The sequence below is a fragment of the Mus musculus genome, chromosome 4, assembly GCF_000001635.26.
Source record: "Mus musculus strain C57BL/6J chromosome 4, GRCm38.p6 C57BL/6J".
In the NCBI taxonomy this organism is placed as follows: Eukaryota; Metazoa; Chordata; class Mammalia; order Rodentia; family Muridae; genus Mus; species Mus musculus.
In genome coordinates, this window is record NC_000070.6 from 42511796 (window position 1) to 42537947 (window position 26152).

The window sequence follows — 26152 nt, forward strand, 5'->3', positions numbered from 1 at the left end:
TCCCACGGATCAGGTTGCCTGCCCAGGCCCCTGGCCCTGTAGCTTCTGAAGCAGGCTTGACCTTGGAAGTGCTACACTCTGGAAATCCCCAGTGTGGATGGTTCTTCTGTCGGAGGACTGACCCAAGTTATGTGGAGTGGGAAAGCGGGCGGGCCGGCCACAGCATCCAGCCCTTCCAAAACAAGACCTCTCCTGACTCCTTCCCAGGTCCCTTCCTTGCCCCAAGCTCTCTTCCCAACATGTGGTGAGAATTCCATTCTTGTTATCTCTGGCCATGGGAATGAGCTGCCTTCTGAATCCAATCAGACCTGCTGTGGAGCTGGTCTGCTGTGCCTACACTGTCCCGATCCTTGTGTTCCCACCGATTTTCAACTGTCCCCCCCTTCCTCTCAATGCTTTCCACCCCTCCTCCTTTTTCTTTTTCTCCTCCTCCACTTCTTCTTTCTCCTTTATCTAGTTTGATTTCTGTTACTGTGAATAAAAGCAACAGACCACAAGCAAGACCAAAAGCAACTTGGGGAAGAAAGGACTTATTTTAGCCTAAAGTTTATAGTCCTTCATTGAGGAAAACCAAGGCAAAACTCAAGACAAGACCTTGAAGCAGAAACTAATGGGAGAACGCTAGTGTACTCTTCTGGCTAGCCTAACTACTGTTCTCATACAACACAGGCCCACCTACCTGGGGATGGTACCACCTACAGTGGGCTAGATCCTCTTACACCAATTAACCAATCAAGGAAATGCCCACCAATGTGCCCACAGGCCATCCTGATGGCGACAGTTCCTCAGTAGATGTTCTTTCTTCCCAGGTGAGTCATTGTCTGAGGCCGGCCTTCAGCTCACAATCTCCTTCCTCAGCCTCGTGAACACTGGGATCACAGATATCTACCACCACGCTCACTCACCACACACTTCCTTCCTCTCTCTGCAATGGACACAGAAATCATCCTTGTCCTTCCTTCCATGAGACTCCTGGCCTACGCCATGGGCTGACAGTTCCAAGCAGAGCATTGGGCCTCGGTAGGCTGGGAATCAGAGACTCAGCCACCTCTCTGTGATGTAGTGTGCTCTCACGTGACTTACGCTAGTGCACATCCTGAGGCGTCCGCCCTGCCTATCTGACTTGCAACGAGCAGGCACAAAAGCGAGACAGCTGTAGGCTCTATTCTCTACAGCCCAGCACCTAACAGGCATGATATAAAGAGCTTACCCTCCTCCATCTACCTATGTTCAGTTGCCAGAAGTTTCTTCCACGCAATTTTGAAGTGCTCTTCTAGAGGGCCCGGAGGAAGAGCTCCTGAAAGGTCTGGGCCATGTATGGCAGCACGCCATGCTAGGAGTGAACTCCAGAGTCTAACCAAAAGTTGATGTAGAGTAGTTAGAGTAGTTGGTGAATTATTCTTGAAAACTCCGTCTCTCTGTCTCTGTCTCTGTCTCTGTCTCTGTCTCTGTCTCTCTCTGTGCATGTGTCCATGTCGCTCAGCCACCTTCATGTGTGTGAGTGGGAGGCTCTGTGTAGCTGTGGAGGTTTGAGGACCACCTGAGGCTGAGGGCCTCACCTTGCGCCCAGTCTGAGGCATTTTCTTTTGTTCTCTATAGCACATGCTAAGCTTGATGACCCGAGGCGTCCAGAGATTCTCCTGACTCTGCCTCCCATCTTGCTGCAGGCAGCTGGGATTACAGATGTGTGCTACTCTGCCTGGCTTTATGTGGGTTCTGGGGATTCAAACTCAAGCCCTCATCCTTGCGCACCAAGTCCTTTAGTGACTGAGCCATCTCCCCGAATTCTTGAATTTGTGCTTGTGCGAGGCTTTTGCTTCTTCAGAGTTTCCCTCTCTTAAGTCTGAGGGATGGGAATGGATGGGGCTGTGCTGGGATTGTGGGAAGGGATGGGGAGGCTCCATCCTCCATCGGCATCCTGCTGAATCATAGTCTCGGTCTCTGTCTTCTAGCTCACTTCTCTGCAGAGAACTCAGGATCCCAAAAGTCTCTGTTGCAGTTCATCTCCCCAGCTCTTTGCTGTGGGAGGTGGGTCAGCAACATGAGCCCATGATGGATTGTGTCAGGGGGAGTCTGTGGGGAGCTGTCGGAAGGACCTGCTCCACCCTAAACCAGGATGTGTGCACAGTAACCCACCTTCCTACCTTGGGCCACCATGACATTTGAGTCAATTCCCTTTATTACTCCCTGGCCCCAGACTCCTCCAGCTGTGGCTCTCTGCCCAGCTCCCACCAGGCAGAGAGGATGTGCCTGTCACAAGACCTCCTTTTATCTTTGGGACACTTCAGGAAAACACCTGGAGCCTGGCCCTGTGTCTCTAGGACCAGCTATGGTCTGGGCTTCCAGTCTTCAGGCACAGGCCCATTCCCGTAAGCAGCCATACTTCTTGAATGCCCTGCTAGAAGTAGACGCATGATGCTGTACACTATGGAGTCCTGTCTTATGAGCAAGTCCTCTATTACTGCTTCTTGGTTTGACCAGATTGGTTAATGTTTTCTTAGAAACCCTGAATGTCCATGTTTCTCATTCCAAATTGTAAAGAATTTCAAGGACCCTTACTTCAGCTCTTGCTGTGCTATGACAGACTGGAAGGAGGACACATCTGAGAGATAGAAGGTACCCAATTAGATCCCATAATCAGCCTCCAAACGCAGACACTATTGCATATGCCAGCAAGATTTTGCTGAAAGGACCCTGATATAGGACCCTGATATAGCTGTCTCTTGTGAGGCTATGCCAGTGCCTGGCAAATACAAAAGTGGATGCTCACAGTCGTCTATTGGATGGAACACAGGGCCCCCAATGGAGGAGCTTGAGAAGGTACCCAAGGAGCTGAAGGGGTCTGCAACCCTTTAGGTGGAACAACAATATGAACTAACCAGTACCCCAGAGCTCATGTCTCTAGCTGCATATGTAGCAGAAGATGGCCTAGTCGGTCATCATTGGGAAGAGAGGCTCCTTGGTCTTGCAAAGATTATATGCCCCAGTACAGGGGAATGCCAGGGCCAGGAAGCAGGAGTGTGTGGGTTGAGGAGCAGGAGGGGAAGGGTGTAGAGGACTTTTGGGATAGCATTTGAAATATAAATGAAGAAAATATCTAATAAAAATTGTTTAAATAAATAAATAAATAACAAACAAATAAATAAATAAAAGGCATCTGTCAAAAAATAAAAAAAGATATCCAATTAGAGGTCCATGATATCTGCTCACCTATCCACCATCTTTCTGATGCCTAGTGATTAAGTCTCATCTACTCTGTATCTGTTGCTTTTCTCATTGTTGTGACAAATTACCTCATAGGACCAGCTGAAGGATTTCTTTTGGCTTATGGTTTCAGGGAGTTTCTGGTCAGCCCAGCAGGGAAGGCATGATGGGAGGAGCTTGTGGGGATCAATCCACACTTGGAAGCACAGAGCAGTGCATGCAACAGGAGTGATTATGACCTTCAGAACTCTGATTGTAGTGATCTGCTTCTTCCAGCCAGCCTCACCTCTTAACGAGGCGGTTTTCAACCTGTGGGTCCTGACCCCTTGGGGGTCGGGTGGAACGACCCTTTACAGGGATTGCTTAAGACCATTGAGAAACAAATATTTACATTATGGTTCATAGCAATAGCAGAATTGCAGTTATGAAGTAGCAACGAAAATAATTTTATGGTTGTAGGTCACCACAACATGAGGAACTGTATTAAAGGGTCAGAGTTGAAGCACTAGGAAGGTTGAGAGCCACTGTCCTAATGCCTCTAGAGTCTTCAGAACAGTGCCAGAAACTGAGGACAGGGCACTAGGACACAAGCCTGTATGGGACACCCTGGATTCAAGCCATCAGACACTGCCTTCTATCCTCAGCCCTTTCTGAATGTTAGGTTAACACTTGGACTTTCGAGCAGGCGCCACACGATCAAAGCTCTCCCTGTGTCCCAAGAGCACCTGCCTCACGTGCATGACCAGTGACCGCCTCTGCATTGTTATGCCCGCATTATGTCCTTCTGTGCTCCATAACACTGCTAACAACTTCGTACGTGCTGCCTGATGCATTAGTGTTCTCTAGAACAACAAAACTGATAGTGTGGGAGAGGGATGTGTATGTGTGAGTGTGTCTGGGTTGTGTATCCCAGAATCTCTGTGTACCTCCAGTTTTCCAACTTCGTGGTTCTCTTCCCTGCTGTCACCCTGTCTGTATCTTTGATTGGTCCTCACTTCTTTGTGAGAGAAACGTCTCATCTTTAATGTTACCATTTCGCTACCACCGACAAGACGTTTGTGCTCTTAGTCAAGGCCAGTCTCTTGAATTGGACACACCATCACTACCAGCTTTGTATTACTATGAAAAAAGAAAATACCCATGGTGATGATAAAAGGAAAAGGCTTCCTTTTTGACTCACGGCTTCAGAAATTTTATTTACTTATTTCAGGTGCGTTGATATTTTGCCTGGACATATCTCTGTCTGTGTGAGGGTATCAGATTCACTGTAACCAGAGCTACTGACAGTTGGGAACTTCGATGTGAGTGTATGGTAAATGAACCAGAGTCTTTTGAAAAAGCTCCCCCCCTCCCCCCCCCCCCAGTGCTCTTAACTGCTGAGCCATCTCTCCATCCCCCGTTTCAGAGAGTTTAGATCATGATCAGTGAGCTTGGCTGTTTTAGGTGATGAGACAGCTTATCATTGTCAGCTGCATAGGGTCAAGAAAAACTGCTCATCTCAGAATGGCCAGGAACAAAGGGGAGCAGTGTCCTGTATCCCCGTCACGTGTGTGCAGCCAGCAACCTCACCTGCTGCTAAGCCCTCCCCAGCTGCATCTCTCCGACAGGGACACTAGTTACTTGTCTCTTTGGTGTGCCAAGAGACCTGATGAAAACAGCTAAACATTCAGTTGGGGCAGGCTTACAGTTCAGAGATTCAGTCCGGTTATCATCACGGTGGAAAGCATGGCAGCATCCAGGCAGACATGGTGCTGGAGAAGGAGCTGAGAGTTCTACATCTTGATGCAAAGGCAGCTAGAAGGAGACTACCATCTGCATTGTGCAGAGGCTGAGCATAGGAGACCTCAAAGTCCCACCTACACAGTGACACACTTCCTCCAACAAGGCCACACCTCCTAATAATGCCATTTCCTATGGTCAAGCATTCAAACCACCACAATAGTCAAAATACTAATTTAGTTACTAAGGCAAGTGAAGGAGAGAAACGAATTCCAAGGACAGTCAGCAGATTGGAGAGGGGGTAGCTGAGAATTATCAATATTGGAGCCAGAGAAGTGGACTGAGAATTGTCTTTATTAATATTTTAACAATTAATTATATTAACAATTGAGATTTTGGATATACATGTAGACGCGCGCGCGCGCGCACACACACACACACACACACACACACACACACACACACACACACAGTGGTGGTTTGAATAGGTATAGCCCCCATAGACTCATGAGTTTGAATATACTTGCCCATAGGGACTACAGTGGCACTATTAGGTGGTGTGGCCTTGTTGGAGGAAGTGTGTCTCTGCTAGGGTGGTCTTTGAGGTCTTCTATGCTCAAGTTACACCCAGTTTCTCCTTGCTGCCTGTGGATCAAGACGTAAAACTCTCCGCTCAGTCTCCAGCATCATGTCTGCCTGCATAGTGTGCTTTCCGCCACAACAACAGTCGACTAAACCTCTGAAACTGTAAGCAGCCCCGGTTAAATGTTTTCCTTTATAAGGCTTTCATGGTGTCTTCATAGCAATAATACCTAAGACAACCACCCCAAAAGAAACTGGGGTTTAGACATGCTAACTTGTCAGAGTTGAGGATTGTTTTCTACATTCCATCTGTGTAACTTTGACCTTAATGTGTCTCTTTCCCCCAAGGGGTCAGACATTTGACCTAAAAATTGTCAAAAATAGATAGATAAATAAATAACAACAAAATACTCAAAGACTATTGAAATGTTGTATACACACACACACACACACACACACACACACACACACTTTTATTCATGTTTGTCATCTTTGTTAAAGTCACTCTCTGGCCACTTGAGTTAAAATTTCTCTCCAACTCAAATCTTTGACTTTATAACACAAGCATAGCCTTGAGCTCCATTGTTGTGCCAAGGCTTTCCTACGAAGTTTACGTTTCTTCTATTCTCCTCGGGGACATGTATGCTTGTCCCATCCTGAGTAATTAGCAGAGAAAAACCAGTCTTCTATCCTCAAAGGTTCAAGAAAAATTGGGGATAACATGGAGATCTTTGTGTCCAGGGCCACCAAAGCTGCCTTTGATGATGAACCACCCACTCACTGATAGGGATGGGATGGAAACAGGCCTCCAGACCTTAGCACAACTGACTCCATGATATAAGCACCATTCAGGATTTAATACTCAGCAAGTAGACAGCACCACCTGCCAAAATTGAAACAAAGACCTACTCCATCAAAATGAATAATTCAGGAAAAGTCTCTAAATGTCCTAACCTTGTCTTTTGGCTTCTATAGTTCTGCTTCTAGGTAAGTGTTCCTGTTGTCTGAAGAATGTCAATCCAGAATGCAGTTTTTGTGCTTAAAATCTCACCCAAGAAAGGCTCCGGCTACACTGGGGTCCTGAATACCCGGTGTAGTTGTTGGCCGGCTAATAAAGACTTTCTATTGGCTTAAACCCATGCAGACAAGGCACAGTTTGGATCTTATCGTTTTTAGACTCTGTTTACAGTCTCCCTCAGCTTGCCTTTCAACCTGTTTGTTTTCTCGATTTCCTTACAAGAATTTCAGAAAAACTGAACAAAACATTTTCATTAGTAATAAACAGATGTCCCTGAAATGTCCAGTAATCAGACTGTGCCGGGGCCTAGCAAACACAGAAGTGGATGCTCACAGTCAGCTACTGGATGGGTCACACGGCCCCCAATGGAGGAGCTAGAGAAAGTACCCAAGGAGCTAAAGGGATCTGCAACCCTATATGTGGAACAATATGAACTAACCAGTACCCCGGAGCTCTTGTCTCTAGCTGCATATGTATCAAAAGATGACCTAGTCAGCCATCAGTGGAAAGAGAGGCCCTTTGGACTTGCAAACTTTATATGCCCCAGTACAGGGGAACGCCAGGGCCAAAAAGGGGGAGTGGGTGGGTAGGGGATTGGGGGGGTGGGTATGGGGGACTTTTGGGATAGCATTGGAAATGTAAACGAGGAAAATACCTAATAAAAAAAATAATTGCAAAAAAAAAAAAAAAAAAAAAAGAAGAAATGCCCAGTAATCAATACTGCCAGGGGAAAAAAAAGGACAGATGTTTGGTCTCTGTCTAAACTGAAGACATGACAGCCCCATGGTATGGGTTAGGAGGGCTTTACTGTAGATACGAGAGAGGGAGCAGCCAGAGGCATCTGGAAAGTCTAAAGCAGAGGCAGGAGCTAGTAGACTGAACATGGCAGGAGCAGAGCAGATAAATAAAGGAGAGAAAGACAAGGTGTGTGTGGGGGGGGGGAGAGAGAGCATAAAAGAGCATAGCGGAAATAGAAGAGGTGTAAGACTGAGTAGTTGGGGAGGGAAACCGTGAGCTGGGGAGGCTTAGGGTAGGGGAGGAACGGAGAAGAGCTGGCAGGCCAACAGGACTCTGAAGTGTGCAACAAGTCCTTACGATACTCAGGGAGACTGGAGCCCAGCATGCACTCTGGTGCTAACAGGCACCACAGACAGCCATTTGTCCCGTCTGCCATAGGGGAGTGGCTCGCTTTGGTAGAGGAGAACTGACTTCACAAGTTCCCAAGGAATGCTGGCTTTTGTCTAACTTGGGGAAATAGTGTTTCCTTTGGACTGCACAATCTGGTTGTAGACTTATATGTTATTAAACTCCAGGTCTTGTGGCCATTGAGTAGATGGGACCCTTTCAAAAGACCCTAAACATCTTCTTTTGAAATCTAGGTGGAGGGCTGTGATGCTTTCTAAAATGCAGTGGAGCATAATGAAGAAACAGATGGTGTGCTGAATAGTTTTATGTTAACACAAGCTAAAGTCGTCTGAGAGAAGGGGTCTTCCATACAGAAATGTCTCCAATAAGAGTGGGTTGTAGGCAAATCTCTAGGGCATTTCTAATTAGAAATTGATGGGGAGGGCCCAGTCCATCGTGAGTGGTGTCATTCCTGGGCTGGTGGTCCTGGGTTCTATGAGAAAGCAGGCTGAGTGAGCCAGAGGGAGCAAGCAAGCGAGCAGAACCCCTCCATGGCCTCTGCCTCAGCTCCTGCCTCCAGGCTCCTGCCCTATTTGAGTTCCTGCCCTGGCTTCCTTCCATGATGAATATGATGTGGAAGTATAAGGTAAATAAATCCTTTCCTCCCCAACCTGGTTTTGGTCACGGTTTCATCACCACACCAGACAGGAGTAAAGCTAAGGCCCAATGAAATGATACTTTAAAAAAATAAAATAAAAAGGAACTTTGAGAGTAGCCTCTGGGATCTGACTGCTGTCCTGTGCTCCCAAGACAGCATCTTAAGGCCATCAGCAAGACAACTTTGAGGCTGCCTCTGTGTGTGACCCTGGCTTTGACAACTGTTTCCAGCACCATTGCTGAGCACCTGCAGGCCTGCCTGTGAGCATACACTAGCATCTGGCCGAAACCTTCTGGAGTCTCCATAAGTGCCATCCTTCTGCCCCGTCACAGCTGGAGAACTGCATGGCAGACATGGGTTAAGTCACCAAGCTCCCAGAACAACCTAACTAGAGCAAAGTCCCCATCAGAACCATGCAGCAGGTTATCTGCCCAGCTGTTCCCCACTTGGTGAGGTGCCTGTGTAACCTTTATAGGAGCCTGGTGTTGAAGGAATGTTTGTGTGGATAAACTGAACATAGTCGAAAGGCAAATCTTGTGCAGACATCCTAATTGCTGACTGCCTCATAGCATACCAGCTGGGCCCTCTACAGGATCTGATGCCCTTTTCTGGCCTTTGTGGGCCCATGTATACATGTAGTGTACAGACATCTATACTGGGACTATCTAGGACCTTTGAGCAATATGATGACACAGAGAGTTAGTATTTTAAAGCTTAGGCCTCTCAGCTTGGGCAGTCTCCCAGCTACTCTAATCGGACTTATGCTGCCATTCCACTCATTCCACCCTGCCATATGGCCAGCTTTACCCCTTTGCTCTGCTCTGGTCTGTCCATTCACCTCCATGTCCTCTGGTTGCGTCTCCCACGTCTCAATTATTTTCCGAGCATCCTTCTCTGTCTGCCTTCCACTTCCTGACTAGCTATTGGCCGTCAGATCTTTATTGCAGCGAATCAGGTACAATTCTAGATAGCCTTAGGCAGGCGAGGAAGAACAAATATTTACAAAATATGAGGCTGGAGATGGACCATAGAAATACAGTCCCAATTTCCTGCCAGTATTTAGCTCTCTGACAGTACAGAGACATGCCTTCACACAGTGTACCCCAACAGACAGACAGACAAGAAAAATATCCATATGCATAAAACTGAATAAAATTGAGGGCTGGAGAGATGGCTCAACCATTAGAACTACCAGCTGCTCTTCCAGAGGTCCTGAGTTTAATTTCCAGCACCTACATGGCAGTTCACAACTGTCTATAACTGTAGTCCTATGATGCCCTCTTCTGGTATGCATACATCATTTAAAAAATTAAATTAAAATGAAAACGTATTTGGAAAGTAAGGGTGCTAGAAGAGAGGGTCGATTAAAAGCTGGGCAGTGGTGGCACACGCCTTTAATCCCAGCACTTGGGAGGCAGAGGCAGGTGAATTTCTGAGTTCGAGGCCAGCCTGATCTACAAAGTGAGTTCCAGGACAGCCAGAGCTATACAGAGAAACCCTGTCTCGAAAAACAAAACAAACGAAAACAAAAACAAAAGACAGAAGTGTGTGTGTGTGTGTGTGTGTGTGTGTGTGTGTGTGTGTGTGTGTTATAGACAGGGTGTGACAGTAGGGCTGGGCACAAGCTATTGGCCTTAACAGGCTCAAATATGTTTATAAAACTTCTGGTGCTATAGAGACTTAGCCAAGAATCTTTAATGACCAATTCACTCCTTGGTCATGCAAGCTGCCTATGATGGCTTTAAACGCCTATCCCCAACACAGCTGGGCTTTGGACTAGCCTCCTGCTTAGGCTTTAGTGATAACAAAGCTGACCTGATTTTCCTTGCATGAAGATCAGGAACACAGCAGCTTTGACCCAAGTATAAGAGCTCCCTCTCTATGCTCCCCACCCTCCCTGGATCTTCCTTCCAAGGAGGCATCTCTGGGTGCCACAGGGCTGAAGTACAAGAACCAGGCAAAGGGGCTGAACAAGCTTCCAAATGGGTCCGTAGGAAGATATTCCCAACAGCACTGGGGTGAACATGGAGATTCCACAACTCAGTTGTGGTTTGTCATATACACGGTGTGCATTTTCTTTTTAGCGACTTTGCTTTTGGCTATATCTCCCACTCTCTGTTCTTCCAGCATCCCTCTCTGCCTGCCTTCCACTTCCGGCCTCAAAAATATAAACTCAAAAGTATCCCTTGAAGAAAGCTGCGCCAATGGTACTTCTCTAAAAGGAGCCATGAGATTGGGGGCTAAAGTTCCTCTGCAGGATGGGGTTGGATGTTGTTGCTTCCTTCATCCCTTCCCTTAATAATCTACAGCAGAGACAAGAAAAGACAGACAACTCTTGGTTTACAGGTACAGAATATATTATGGGTGGCTCCTTAATCCACCTGTTCATTAGAGAAAATAACAATAATCGTTCTCTTTAAAGGATACAAAGGAGGGGGTCCATTAACAGAACAACATTTCTGATGTGAACCCTGGGACCTAGGGTGGGTTTCTCTGTTGATTGGCATAAGCCAACCTAGGACAGTGCCGAGGGCAATGGTAAGAGTGGCCTAGTACTGAGACAGAGCCAACTCGTCGAGGTCGAGGCCAGAACTTACTGTCTAGAATATAGGAAGGAGTTAGACAGGGGCCAACTACTGAAAACTGGGCCTTGGGCCCTCTGAAGTCCTCTGGCTTTGTTTTCTTGGTGGGGCTCTTGGCTTGAGGCAGACCCCTATCAATATTTTCTTTACTGGTTTTGGCCACCTTTCCAGGTGTAGAGACCGTGGATGGCTCCGTGTGTGCTTTGCTCTTCATCTTGAGTTTAATTGAATGAAAAAATAATTTCATTTTATTTTTCAAGCCAGCCTCTGGAAGGCGGCTGGGTCTCGTGTAGGGAGAGGCTGGCGTTGCATGCCCTGGTGGGACGTGACCTGGACCAGGTTGGCCCTGAGAAGGCTTTCTCTGAGTTGGTGAGCGTGGGAAAGGAAGGCCCTGGGAAGCCCGGGAGAGCATAGGCTGGGGGGCTTTAGCAGTCCTCGCAGGTTCTGGGACAATGGATTCCTTGCTTTGACTGTCTTCCATGTCCTGCTCAGAGTCTGTCTCCATGAAGACTTCTGGAGGTGGATCTGCGAACTGGAGCTCAGGGGACTCCTGGGGGCTGTGTGGACAGGCACCCTCAAGATGAAAGGTTTGGGCCTGTAGTGAGGAGCCCTGGAGTTGTCTGTGCAGGAGCCTCTTCTCCTGCTCTCCATCCTGGCGTGTCTTTAGACTGACCAGGGAAAATCCAAGACCTGCGTCCCCTTCTCCAAGGTCCCCCACGACCTTGGGTTTCCCTGGGATTTTTCTCTTGCCTGCCACTGTAGGGACATAGCCTGACTTACTCTTGCCTGGGCTTTGGGACTCAGTGCTAAAGGGTTCCCCTAGGTTCAGCATTTCCCCACCGGTCCCCATCTGAACATAGTGCACTTGGGCCTCCATCATATTCCTGTGGACTTGTGAGCCCTGCCGGGCAGATCTATGGGGCACTGCTCTGGAACTCGGTTGGTTTTGCTCCTGAAACACAACCTGCACTGCAGTAGCTGGCTGTTTAAGGCAGACCTTATCTGGATCTGGGGCTACAGGAACGTGACATAAGGTGGGCGGTCCCTGTAGCAGTGTGCTTTCCCGTGGACTCCCGAGAGGCTCCTGAACAGATTCACTCTCCAAGTCTGTTGCAGTTGGCTCTTGGAACACACTCTCTTTTAGAGAAATTCCCAACTTTATATCCAGAGCCTTCCTTTTCAGGTAGAAACTCACTCTCTCCATGATCTCTGTGTCTAATGAGTAGGGTCTATTCAGGAGAGGCTGTCTCTCTGGAGGCACCTTCTCTGTCCTTCCATGCCCCTGAGCTCCATGCTGGAACTCTTCTGCAATGTTTGCAGAAGTCTCCTTGTCATCTTGAGTACAGGGCTCAAGCCCACTCAGGCATAGGGCTTCAAGTGGAGACTTCTGAGATAGGGGCTTCTGTGGGCTTTTGACAGACCAGGGCATAGTTGTGATTACAGATTGGTCAACAGTTGGGGATGTTGCTTTAGTTGGGGCCATGCAGTAAAGGGCCTGCAGGCCTGACAGGAAGGCCAAATACTTATGTCTCAGAGTTGTCTCCAGTTTCTTAATGGTTTCCTCAGACAGGGCTTGGGGTCGCCTACAGTGTTCAATGAAAACACCTGAAAAGGCCTGAGCCTCCTGGTCAAGGTCCATTGGTTTCCAGGAAACAGCTTCTTGATGTAGGTCAGGGTTGTTTTCTGCCTGAAGCTCCAGGGGCTGACCTTGTGGAATGTTTGGGAATAAAGTCCCTGCTGCCAAATCCCCAGGAATTCTGCCTTTCCAGGCGCTTTGGACACAGGCCGGGACCTTGCCCTCCCGGATCTGTTCACATTTGGTATCATGGCTTTTCAACATTTCCTGTGCCTTGGCAAACAAGTGTGGCATGGGGGTTGTTCCTTTGCCCGCTGTGGGTAAGAACGTATCACCAGACCCATAGGCCTCTGGTTTCCCTGGCTGTGAGATGCTCACATTAGGTAGCCTACTGCCACCGCAGGGCAGGGACTGCAGGTCTGTTGAGGAGAGCAGCATATTTATGGAGCGCTGGATCCTCTGGGGCAGCCCCCAGCGAAGGTGAATCAGCCGCTTCTGCAGGTGGAATTCCAGCAGCCTGCGAGCGTGCTGAGGGATGAAGAAAAGCTCTCTGGTGAGAGCTGAGAAGGGTTTTCCTGGCCCGAAAAATTTTAAAGTCTCACGTGGCTTGGCTTTATTCCATGGCTTATGCTTATACTGCGTGTGGCTCTGCACACGTGGAGGTCTAGCGATGACAGCCGGCAGGCCCCACTGAAGCTGAAGCTGTCTTTGTAGAAGATGCCACTCCAAAGTTTTACATTCTGACAGAGTCAGAAATGGAACACCACCGATCTGAGCTCTTTGAGGCTCATCCAAAGACTCATTTGGAGAAGTTGAAGAAGGGGGCGGGGCTGCCTCAGGTAAGGGAATAGGTGGGGACACCTTCAAGAAATGAGGCTCTTTGTAGGGGGGTTTGAGTGTATTCTTGGAGACACCTTGAGTGCACAAGAAGGTGGACCCCAAGGATTCACTATGCATAGAAGGGAGACCGCAGAATAACTGAGTGAATTTCTTCTGAAGATTGCTCTGGGAGCCATCAACTTGTCCCTCAGGCGATAGACAGAGGTCATGTAAAAGTTCATAGTCAGGAGTGAGTAAGGGCTTTTCCACAGGGCTAGGGATTGGTTTGCAGGATAGTCTTTGTCCTTGGTCACCACTAGACCACTCAGAAACCCAAAAGGTCTGGATAGGTTGTCCATCCATATATGAGTACCAGGTCTCGGGCGAAATACCCTCAAACCTATGAACACAGTCTTGAGAGCTAGTATTCAGGATAAATGAAACTGGTTGGTTATGTTCTGGCGGGAGATACACTGGTGGGTTTGGCATGAATTGCTTTAGGGACTCCTCTACACGTCTGGGGAGCCCCCACCTTTGGAAATGCATCAGTTTTTTCACATGTATCTCCAAAAGCCTTAATACTTCCGGACTGAGGAATGGCTGCGGGGCATCGGTGACAATCGACACAGCCATAGGATGTGTGACAGTAAGCTGTGGGGTCAGGGTCTGAAAAGGAATCTGTGAGTTCAATGCCTCATGGTCTTGGAGCTGCTGGATATAGTTTAAATTGCTGTGCACTGTGTCTTCCTCATTCATTAAAACCACTGGCTCCTCAAGCCCTGGAGAAACCAGTGTCTCAGAGGCCATGGGCATGTCTGCCAGATGAAATTCCTGTCCTATCTGGAGGGGATCAGTCCAGCAAAGCAGGACACCATCTGCATTGGTAGACTCTGTTAACTCTTCTGTTAGCTGTGTGAGTGTTTGGTTTCCAGGCACCACTGGAGAGTTTGTGGAGTACCTGGAGTAAAAATCCTGATTCCATTCAAAAGACTCACTGGATATGGGCATCTCCAGGCAAGCGGCTCTCTGTGGCAGTCCCAACAAGGCAGGGGAGATCTGGCTTTTCTTACTCTGCAGCAACTGCCGAATCTCTAGAGTCGTAGCCTCACAGATTTGGCAGCTGGGATCTAAACACAGGAGCTGCCGCACATTTCCCTGCTTGGGGACCCAGCTTTGGCTTGGAAGAGAAAAATAAGACAACTATTAATGAAGGAACTTTGTCTGTCTTTTTGGAAGACTGTCTGGAGGTTTCTGGGCCCTTTTCTCCAGTCCCAAAGTTCTAATCCTACACTGTAGGAAATGAGGTCCTCACTCAAAGCATGGGGTGCTGCTGTATCCAGAAACTCTTGGGAATCTTTTGTGCTCTCCAGAAATGAAGTAGAGGGTAAGATGATGGGAAGATGGCATCCCAACAACTGCTCCCCCACTGAGGACAGACAGGAGGTAATTGCAGCAGGGTCCAGCCAAACCCAGGGCTCTGCCTTTGGAAGGGAGCAGCAGGAAGACCACATGACATGGTGACCTCTTTATGCTGAATTCCCTCTCTTGACAGGTTGGTGTCTGGGTGCAACCCTAGCAATGTCCTTTACAGAGCATGCGTGAGTCCGTTCTGAAATTCAGACCTGCTGAGACCCTAACATACAGATTGGGTGTGGGGTGGCTCTTCCCTGCTGAGATGTGACCCATCTCTGCCCTGGCAGCCCTCTCAGCTGGTGAACCTGCCTGCCTGTATTTGTCCTTCCCTCAGTTACTCCTTTCCTCACCCCTGGCCTGGATCAGACCAAGAAATCATCAGAGTTTAGATACAGAGGTCAAGAAGTCACCTTTTCATGATAGAGAGCAGCTCGCATGGCTTCTCATCTTCTTCTCGGGAAAGTCTCCTGGCTGAGGAATCAGGACACAGTGTTATATGGGATTCTACAGTAACAGGAAGCTGAGCTCCTAGACTTGGTGCTCTGTGCCTTGTCTGGGTAGAGCACCACCATTTACAACGCACTGTCCCCTGTAGGGATAATTAATAGTGTGCTTATTTTATTGATAAACCCATAGGTGAAATGAATCCCATAGGGTCATAAACTCAGTAAATGACAGTTAAGGACGCCTTAATTCCTCAATTCTTTCTTGTCAGGGGAGTAAGGCAGAGAATTTTTTTTAACATTCTTAATTTCTCATTTCCCATCAAGATCAGTCCTTTGTAAATGTCACCAGTTAGTGGCTCTGGAACCTCAGAAGTTAGAGCACTTGGCACTGGGCAAGGTCATAGAGAAGAGGAACTGTGGGAGCTCTCCCGGGGCGGGGAGTCAGGGGACATTGGAACTTTACCTCTTGACGCTGCATCTTTAGCCCTTTGCCTGACTTTTTGATGACGCTTAAAGAGAAAAATATTAGAATGTGAGGCTGGAACTTTCTTTTGTGTTCATATTGTGATAAATATCTTGCACTTTTCCTTTCCTTTCCTTATCTATGTGTATTTTTTACGCTCTCCTCCCCTGCCTTCTGCTAGGCTCTACTTTTTTTTTCCCTGACTTTCCCTTCTTCTCCATTTTTCTGGTTCTCTTTGAAACTAATCTGAACTCTATTTCCTATCCGTCTACTGAGTGATGTTTTACCAGAGTTTGCAGGCAAAAGAGTAGAAAGAATAGAACACATATAGGATGTGTTCTAATATAAAAAGCTTTCCAGGTATAAATGCTGTAACAAAATAAAATGGGAAATTCTCCTGTATTGGGAGATCTGAGATAATGCTAATCTTCTATTCAAAGCAATACAATGGTTTTTGGTTTACAACTCATAAACATTCTGGTAAGGAAAGGCCTCACAGGAGAAAGGTATTATATAAACACCCTTCAAAGTATCATATCCAAACTGTCAGATGGGGTAGTGAGGCCATAAGTGGAAGACGGATCTTGAAAGCGTCTCTACCAGCTCAGTATTGGTCACAGGGTTTCCCTACCCGACAGCAGCTTCTTCTATTTTCGCACTTCAATCCTTGGTAATTCTGACGCACTTGCCAGACAATTAGGACAATGATGAAGAAGCAGAAATAGACATACAAGGGACATTCAGTGTCCCACAGAAAGCACATAGTGCTCAGCATGGTCTGAACCTCATCAGCATGAGGAGACCAGCCATCCTACTCTTAGGACATTCAGAGTCCATGTGCCTAATAGCTCCCAGGGCCAAGCCTTGACATGTGCATGTCACAGAGAACAGAATCAGGCCACCAGACTGCATCACAAAGACCTCTATTCCATCAAGAAAGCTTGTGTGGTAATTCAGCCTACAGCAGAGGATAGAGACATGGTTATCTTTAAAGGTCATGAACCTTTGGTCATGAATGTCACATTCACAAGCAGGACCTGCTCTCCATTTTCCCTGTACCCACCCACCCCTCTCCACCAGCCCGTTGGCTTGGTTCTTTTCTTCACAGCTGTGTAGTTGTTCCTGGTGGTCAGAGTCTGGGCTTAGTGCTGCCAGGTTCATGACATCTTATTCACAGCATTGAAATGATCAGATACAGATTTGCAAAGTACAAAATTGTATCCAAAGCAAAGTGATAGTATAGAAGAGAAAGAAGGAATGTGGTTAAAATAGTGACCGTGGGCCACTGACTAAAGGTCCCCAAGGACTGTCTGGCATTTCCTTTTATGGAATTAAGAGAAGGAGGAATTTGGTTGCTAAAGGTTGCATAGGTGATTCTTTATCTAGACTGACAGAGTGTTATGTAACCTTGAAGGGCCCCAACTTGACAAGACAAACTCCATCTTGTAACCAGGCTTCCATTTTATTATACACTAGGCCCTATCCTCAGGTTCAACCCTAATTACTGAGAAAACCACAAACTGTTCCAGGAAGGAACCACCCTAAACATGGTTCACCAGCAGGAAAATACCTAATGTTCCAGACGTTATAGATAGATATAAATTCTTTAAGCCAACTGAAATAATTGTTAACCAATCATGTAACTGCCAAGCTGATAAGCCACTCACCCTGCTGCTGTAACTGAAATAAAAGGGCTGAACCTTAGATGCTTGGGGCCTTCTGTGCTACCTTGCTCATCAGAGGGGCCTGAGGGTCCAAGCTCGAGCTTGAATAAAGACTCTTTGTCTTTGCATACTAGAGTTCAACTCCTAGTGGTCTTTGGGGACCCTCGGATCTGGGCATAATAACCTCTTTCCTACGGTGCACGTTCTTTCCATAATGCACCTGATTTTTGATATGTGTACCCAATTATACATAGGCATAAGATGGCAAATAGGGGTTTACTCCCTAAAAGTTCACCCAGAGTACATACTTTCATCTTGTTACCCATGCACCCAAAATTAATTCAGGTTATATCAATCTTACTATCCTCTTACAAGATGTAGTTGAAACATCTTTGAATAGAAACTGTCCAAGTTCAATGGTTGTTAAGAGTGGAACAACTTATTCAATTCTTTTAAAATATTTTTTTAAGATTTATTTATTATTGTATCTAAGTACACTGCAGCTGTCTTCAGATGCACCAGAAGAGGGAGTCAGATCTCATTATGGGTGGTTGTGAGCCACCATGTGGTTGCTGGGATTTGAACTCAGAACCTTCGGAAGAGCAGTCGGTGCTCTTAACCACTGAGCCATCTCTCCAGCCCTCAATTCTTTAGAGATGGCTGTGTGCATAGCTCAATACAAATGGGGGTCCTAGGTTCCTTACAGATTGCATAGGCATATTGTTTGGAGTGTGGTATGTGTGCATAGCCCAAGCCAAGCAGAGTCCTAGATTGCTAAGCAATTCTTATGTTTGCCTATAAAAGGAATTACATATTCAAGCTAGCCTGTACAAAAGACATACAATCCTTGTATTTTATTAACAAGCTGTGAGCCTAGATTGGGCAGGTTTGGAGTTATTCTAACTTACATCCCAGCCATATGTCCCTTGTTATTTGCCATTTCTCCTGGCCATGTGCTCGTGGTCCATCCACTCTCATGGTGGCCTCCTCTTCTCTGTGTGTCCTTTCTTCTCCGTTTTCTCCCTACCTGTGACCCCAAGCCAGGTAGCTGAAAACGCACCTACCTCTATCTACTGCCCAATCACAGGTTTTAGCCTTTTATTAATCAATTAACTTGGGAAGCAAGGTTACATAGCATCATTTTGTGTTCATGAAGATCTCCTCACACCTGAGGTTCTCCTCACCAAAGGCAACCAGATCTTGGGGGTCAGTATTTAGCATTTGAATAGATAACAGTGCCAGATCAGTTCCCTACATTTCCCTCTTTTGTATGAATAAAAAGACTACTTTTCTTACAACAATAAAGTGTGTATAGTAAGAACAATTATGAAATCTATGGTGTAATAATTAACATTCATAATGTCCACTCCTTTTGTATTTGGAGAAAGTGTTCTATTATTTAGCCTATATTGGTGAGTTTAGAGTTCTGTATTTAAATCATTTTCTCATTACCATCTGTAGTGGCTATTTCTGGTTGTCAACTTGACAATATTTGGAATGAACTACTATCCGGAATTGGAAGGCTCACCAGTGACCCTTATCTGGAGGCTTGGAGATCCTTATCTGGATCTTGGTTTGAAGATCTTGAGCCATAGTGGCTATGGATTCCAGAAGATTGAATCTCCGTGTTTAAGGAACACACCTTTAATCTGGGCTACGCCTTTCATCTGGGATTAAAGGTGTGGCGGAACACACCTTTAATCTGGGCTACACCTTCTGCTGGAGACAATATAAGGACATTGGAAGAAGGGAGTCTAGCTCTTGCTCTTGCTCCTTCGCCTGCTTGCTGCGTGAGACTGAGTAACTGCTAGATCCTTGGACTTCCATTCACAGCTGCGACTGAACAATTGTTGGGAATTGAGCTGCCGACTGTAAGTCATCAATAAATTCCTTTATTATCTAGAGACTATCCATAAGTTCTGTGACTCTAGAGAACCCTGACTAATACAGAAGTTGGTACCAGGAGTGGTTCTAGAGTAACAGAAGTACAAGGATGAATCTTTTAAAATACTGGAATTGGCTTGTTGATCCACCAGCACTTTCAACTATTGAAACCTCTCCAGATTCTCTCCCTCCTGGGAGCTCAGAATTTTGAAGACCCATGGTTGAAACTATATTCCGAACTTAAAGAAGCTAATGCCCTTGATTTTCTTAATGAATTAGGTGATTCAGTGCACAAAGCTTTCTACAAGATGGGGAAAAAATCGGAAAATGATTTTACTGGCTGGCTGCTCTTAGTATCTGTGGAAAAAATGATGAATGAAAGGAAGGTGTTGTGTGATAAAATCGAAAGGCTCCAGACACAAGTAAACGATCTAAAAGTTGCTAAGTGTGTCCTTGAAGAAAATCTTCTCTCTTGTAGCAATAGAGCTCAAGTTGCAGAAAATCAAACGGAAACTCTCATTGTAAGGTTGGCTGAACTACAGCGAAAATTCAAGTCTCAGCCTCAGAGTGTGTCGACAGTTAAAGTAAGGGCTCTAATTGGCAAAGAATGGGATCCTATAACATGGGACGGGGATGTGTGGGAAGACCATGTTGAAGCTGAGAATTTTGAATCTTCAGATTCTCAAGGGTTTGCCCCACCTGAGGAAGTAGTACCCTCAGCCCCACCCCTTGAAATAATGCCTTCCCCACATGAGGAAATTAATTTTGCAGAGTCTGATAAACCAGCAATGACTTTCACTACTGATGTTTCTCAAGGCCCACCAATAGTTTCTTCTAGACCTGTAACCAGACTCAAAGCAAAACAGGCTCCTAGAGGGGAGGTAGAAAGTGTAGTCCATGAGGAAATTTGCTACACTACTAAGGAGCTTAATGAGTTTGCTAATTCATTCAAGCAGAAACCTGGTGAATATGTGTGGGAATGGATTTTAAGGGTGTGGGATAAGGGTGGAAGGAACATAAGACTAGAGCAGGCTGAGTTTATTGACATGGGTCCTCTGAGTAGAGATTCTAGGTTTAATACGGAAGCTCGCATAGTTAAAAAAGGTGTCAAAAGTTTGTTTGAATGGTTGGCTGAGGTGTTTATCAAAAGATGGCCTACTGGAAATGACTTGGAGATGCCTGATATTCCGTGGCTTAGTGTTGATGAAGGGATTTTAAGACTTCGGGAAATTGCAATGCTAGAGTGGATATATTGTGTAAAGCATAATTGTCCACAATGGGAAGGTCCAGAAGATATGCCTTTCACTAGCTCTATAAGACGCAAATTGGTGAGAGGGGCACCAGCACATTTGAAGGGTTTTGTTCTTTCCCTTTTCCTTGTGCCAGATCTTAGCATTGGAGATGCTTCTGCTCAATTAGATGAATTAAATTCACTGGGTTTAGTTGGATTCCGAGGTAACAAGGGCCAGGTGGCAGCATTGAATCGCCGGAGACAAGGTGATCCTAGTTATTATAATGGACAGCGTAGACAAAAGAATGTTTATAACATACCCAGTAATGGTCAGCACAGGAGAGGTGAAATTTATAATGGCATGACTAGGTTGGACCTTTGGTACTGGCTAACCAATCATGGTGTTTCCAGGAATGAAATACATAGGAAGCCTACTGCATATTTGTTTGATCTGTATAAGCAGAAAAATTCTCAAACAAATGAAAGAAAGGCTACATTAGATGGTGGTAAACAGCTAAATGAAAGAAAGGCTACATTAGATCGTGGTAAACAGCAATCTCGGCCAGTGAATCAATTTCCAGACTTGAGACAGTTTGCAGATCCAGAACCCCTTGAATGAAGGGGTGGCCAGGTTCCGCTGAGGAAGGATCTTGATAAGACACCCAAAGGTTTTGCTGTTACCCTTTCTCCAGTTCTTCCCCAGAGGGACCTACAGCCTTTTACAAGAGTAACTGTACACTGGGGAAAAGGAAATAATCAGACTTTTCGGGGTCTGCTGGATACTGGTTCTGAGTTGACACTGATCCCAGGGGATCCCAAGAAACATTGTGGCCCTCCAGTTAAAGTAGGGGCTTATGGAGGGCAGGTGATTAATGGAGTTTTGACTGATGTCCGACTCACAGTAGGTCCAGTAGGTCCCCGGACACATCCTGTGGTAATTTCCCCAGTTCCAGAATGTATAATTGAGATAGATATACTCAGAAATTGGCAGAATTCTCATATTGGTTCCCTGAACTGTAAAGTGAGGGCTATTATGGTTGGAAAGGCCAAATGGAAGCCTTTAGAGTTGCCTCTGCCAAAGAAAATAGTGAATCAAAAACAGTATCGTATTCCTGGAGGCATTGCAGAAATTACTGCCACTATCAAGGACTTGAAAGATGCAGGGGTGGTGGTTCCCACCACATCTCCATTTAACTCTCCTATCTGGCCAGTGCAGAAAACAGATGGATCATGGAGAATGACAGTTGATTATCGAAAACTAAATCAGGTAGTAACTCCAATTGCAGCTACTGTACCAGATGTAGTTTCGTTACTTGAGCAAATTAACACATCTCCTGGCACCTGGTATGCGGCTATTGATCTGGCAAATGCCTTCTTCTCAGTACCTGTCCATAAGGACCACCAGAAGCAATTTGCTTTCAGTTGGCAAGGCCAACAGTATACTTTCACAGTTTTGCCTCAAGGATATATTAACTCTCCTGCCCTGTGTCATAATTTAGTTAGAAGGGATCTTGATCGTTTGGATCTTCCACAAAATATCACATTGGTGCACTATATTGATGACATTATGCTGATTGGACCAAGTGAGCAGGAAGTAGCAACCACTTTGGACTCATTGGTAACACATATGAGTATCAGAGGATGGGAAATAAATCCAACCAAAATTCAGGGACCATCTACCTCAGTGAAATTCTTAGGAGTCCAGTGGTGTGGGGCATGCAGAGATATTCCTTCTAAGGTGAAAGATAAGTTATTGCACCTGGCCCCTCCTACAACCAAGAAAGAAGCACAACGTTTAGTGGGCCTATTTGGATTCTGGAGACAACACATCCCTCACTTGGGTGTGTTACTTAGGCCTATTTACCAAGTGACTCGGAAAGCTGCTAGCTTTGTGTGGGGCCTGGAACAGGAGAAGGCCCTTCAACAGGTCCAGGCTGCTGTGCAGGCTGCTCTACCACTTGGACCATATGACCCAGCAGACCCAATGGTACTTGAGGTGTCTGTGGCTGATAGAGATGCTGTTTGGAGCCTCTGGCAGGCCCCTGTAGGTGAATCACAGAAAAGACCTTTGGGATTTTGGAGCAAAGCTCTACCATCATCTGCAGACAACTATTCTCCCTTTGAAAAACAGCTCTTGGCCTGCTATTGGGCCTTAGTGGAAACTGAACGTTTGACAATAGGACACCAAGTTACTATGCGACCTGAACTACCCATCATGAGCTGGGTACTATCAGACCCTGCAAGTCATAAAGTGGGACGCGCACAGCAGCAGTCTATTATCAAATGGAAGTGGTATATACGTGATCGGGCCAGAGCAGGTCCTGAAGGCACAAGCAAGTTACATGAAGAAGTTGCTCAAATGCCTATGGTTTCTACTCCTGTTACAATGCCATCTGCTGCCAAGCATGCGCCTATAGCCTCATGGGGTGTTCCCTATGATCAACTGACCGAAGAGGAGAAGACTAGAGCCTGGTTTACTGATGGCTCTGCACGTTATGCAGGCACCACCCAGAAGTGGACAGCTGCAGCATTACAACCCCTTTCTGGGACAACCTTGAAAGACACAGGTGAAGGGAAATCTTCACAGTGGGCAGAACTTCGGGCAGTACACATGGTATTACAGTTTGTTTGCAAGAAGAAATGGCCAGATGTACGATTATTCACTGACTCATGGGCTGTAGCCAATGGATTGGCTGGATGGTCAGGCACTTGGAAAGATCACAATTGGAAAATTGGTGAGAAAGACATCTGGGGAAGAAGTATGTGGATAGATCTCTCCAAATGGGCAAAGGATGTGAAGATATTTGTGTCCCATGTAAATGCTCACCAAAAGGTGACTTCAGCCGAGGAGGAGTTCAATAATCAAGTGGATAAGATGACCCGTTCTGTGGACAATCAGCCTCTCTCCCCAGCCATCCCTGTCATTGCTCAATGGGCACATGAACAAAGTGGCCATGGTGGTCGAGATGGAGGTTATGCTTGGGCTCAGCAACACGGGCTTCCACTCACCAAAGCTGACCTGGCTACAGCTGCTGCTGATTGCCAGATCTGCCAACAGCAGAAACCAACACTGAGCCCCAGATATGGCACCATTCCTCGAGGTGACCAGCCAGCAACCTGGTGGCAGGTTGACTACGTTGGACCACTTCCTTCATGGAAAGGACAGCGTTTTGTTCTTACTGGAGTAGATACTTATTCTGGTTATGGATTTGCCTTTCCTGCACGTAATGCCTCTGCTAAAACCACCATTCACGGACTGACAGAATGCCTTATCTATCGTCATGGTATTCCACACAGTATTGCTTCTGACCAAGGAACTCATTTCACAGCCAGAGAAGTACGACAGTGGGCCCACGATCATGGAATTCACTGGTCTTACCACGTTCCCCACCATCCTGAAGCAGCTGGTCTGATAGAAAGATGGAATGGCCTTTTGAAGACGCAGTTACAGCGCCAATTAGGTGGTAACAGCTTGGAAGGCTGGGGTAGAGTTCTTCAGAAGGCAGTATATGCTTTGAATCAGCGCTCGATATATGGTACAGTTTCACCCATAGCCAGGATTCATGGGTCCAGGAATCAAGGGGTGGAAAAGGGAATAGTTCCACTTACTATCACTCCTAGTGACCCTCTAGGAAAATTTTTGCTTCCTGTCCCCATAACTCTAGGTTCTGCTGGCCTAGAAGTTTTGGCTCCAGAGAGGGGAGTGCTCCTACCAGGAGCTACAACAAACATTCCATTGAACTGGAAGCTCAGACTTCCCCCTGGTCATTTTGGGCTTCTAATGCCCTTAAACCAACAGGCTAAAAAAGGAATAACAGTGTTAGGAGGGGTGATAGATCCAGATTACCATGGGGAAATTGGATTACCTCTTCACAATGGTGGTAAGCAAGATTATGTCTGGAGTGTAGGAGATCCCTTAGGGCGTCTCTTAGTACTACCATGTCCTGTGATTAAAGTCAATGGGAAACTACAACAGCCTAATCCAAGCAGGATGACAAAGGACACAGACCCATCAGGAATGAAGGTATGGGTCAATCCTCCAGGAAAAGAGCCAAGACCTGCTGAGGTGCTGGCTGAAGGTGAAGGAAATACAGAATGGGTAGTAGAGGAAGGTAGTTATAAATACCAATTAAGGCCACGTAACCAGTTGCAGAAACGAGGATTATAAAGTAATATGAATGCCATTGTCAATTTACTAATGCGTTTGCGATTGTACGAGGAATAGTTATATCATGTTAGGCCTATTTACAACCTTGTTATTGTTTCATGTGAACATGAGATATTATTTGTGTCAAGTTGACAAGGGGTGGATTGTAGTGGCAATTTCTGGTTGTCAACTTGACAATATTTGGAATGAACTACTATCCGGAATTGGAAGGCTCACCAGTGACCCTTATCTGGAGGCTTGGAGATCCTTATCTGGATCTTGGTTTGAAGATCTTGAGCCATAGTGGCTATGGATTCCAGAAGATTGAATCTCCGTGTTTAAGGAACACACCTTTAATCTGGGCTACGCCTTTCATCTGGGATTAAAGGTGTGGCGGAACACACCTTTAATCTGGGCTACACCTTCTGCTGGAGACAATATAAGGACATTGGAAGAAGGGAGTCTAGCTCTTGCTCTTGCTCCTTCGCCTGCTTGCTGCGTGAGACTGAGTAACTGCTAGATCCTTGGACTTCCATTCACAGCTGCGACTGAACAATTGTTGGGAATTGAGCTGCCGACTGTAAGTCATCAATAAATTCCTTTATTATCTAGAGACTATCCATAAGTTCTGTGACTCTAGAGAACCCTGACTAATACACCATCTTAGGCATTAAATTCTCTAACTTTCATAACTTGCAATTATCAACCTTAAAACATCCATTTATAACTTAAACCTTCAAGTCCTCCAACTTACATAACTTTCATTTGCCATCCTTAAAAACCTCTTTAGACCCTAAAGTATATTTTTTAGATCCTTTATAACTTAAGTTTAATTGTAAGACTATAACTCTCTGGCCTTCATCCCCATTAGAGATGTGAGAAGGGGTAAATATTACCTGAATTTGTAGGAAATGCAGGCAAGCAGCTTTCAAGGTTAAGAAATGGCTGAGAAATGGCTGCCTGGACAGTTCCCCAGAATTGTCTCCATAATGTTGGAGCATCCATCTTCATCCTTCTGGCCCAGTATATCTGACAGACATTTTGTGAAGCAGGAATTATAAAGGACTTGCTTACCCTCTCTTGGCAGAGCTTGGCAGATGTCCCTGAGCCTGTTTGTCCTTTCTGAACAGCATTATGTCTGTAGTTGAATTATGGGCAACTCTCTGCCCTGTGGCAGCTTGCCACATTGAGGCAAACTCCGGTTGGAGATTCTTGATGCTCATCATCTTCTTTGAAATAGAATGGGGTACTGCCAGAAGCTGACATGCCTTTATGTCAAGAAGGTCTTAAATAAAAAAATAAAAAAAAACAAACAACAACAACAAACAAACTTTAAATGCCCTATTCTATGAGTATCTGAGAGTTTTGAAGACTATCCATCTATTTATAGCATACCTGAGCAAGCAAACATTGCTTGTTTATAGGTATAAATTATCTGTGCAACCTAGGGTGTATATTTCTGTGATAATCTAGACTAGCATCTGGCATGATACTAGTAACTATTAACTTGTATTTCTTAACCATCCCTAACAGCCCAGGGGGCAACCAGATCTTAGGGGCTGATATTTAGCATTTGAATACATAGCAATACCAGATCAGCCCCCTACACTTGCCTACTTAT

At 45.9% G+C, this 26152-nt stretch overlaps 1 protein-coding gene across 5 annotated transcripts; it reads right to left on the minus strand.

Moving 5' to 3' along the window:
- Nucleotides 1–10641: 10641 nt before the first annotated feature.
- Fam205a2 (family with sequence similarity 205, member A2) lies at nucleotides 10642–25783 on the minus strand. Of its 5 annotated transcripts, none has more exons than XM_006538093.1 (4): nucleotides 16237–16301; nucleotides 15606–15651; nucleotides 15107–15285; nucleotides 10642–14460 (listed from the first exon to the last, which is right to left on the minus strand). In XM_006538093.1, the coding sequence occupies exons 2-4, from the start codon at nucleotides 15618–15620 to the stop codon at nucleotides 10785–10787; spliced, it is 3870 nt and encodes a 1289-aa protein (XP_006538156.1). In that variant the 5' UTR covers nucleotides 15621–15651; nucleotides 16237–16301; the 3' UTR covers nucleotides 10642–10784. The 5 variants fall into 5 exon arrangements, with proteins under 5 accessions (XP_006538156.1, XP_030109537.1, XP_011248372.1 ...); NM_001355395.1 differs by lacking the exon at nucleotides 16237–16301 and adding an exon at nucleotides 25606–25783 and having other exon boundaries at nucleotides 10644–14460; nucleotides 15107–15167; NM_001085530.1 differs by having other exon boundaries at nucleotides 10644–14460; nucleotides 15107–15167; nucleotides 16237–16442.
- Nucleotides 25784–26152: the final 369 nt, after the last annotated feature.

What these genes read in the sequence shown, in the direction of transcription:
- Fam205a2 (NM_001085530.1), bottom strand. Translation starts at nt 16,380, where the DNA reads ATGCTGAGCACTATGTGCTTTCTGTGGGACACTGAATGTCCCTTGTAT. An exon ending in TAAAGATGCAGCGTCAAGAG is followed by an intron (nt 15,168 to 15,605) that starts GTAAAGTTCCAA and finishes CTGATTCCTCAG; the next exon opens with CCAGGAGACTTTCCCGAGAA. An exon ending in CTGCTCTCTATCATGAAAAG is followed by an intron (nt 14,461 to 15,106) that starts GTGACTTCTTGA and finishes TTCTCTTCCAAG; the next exon opens with CCAAAGCTGGGTCCCCAAGC.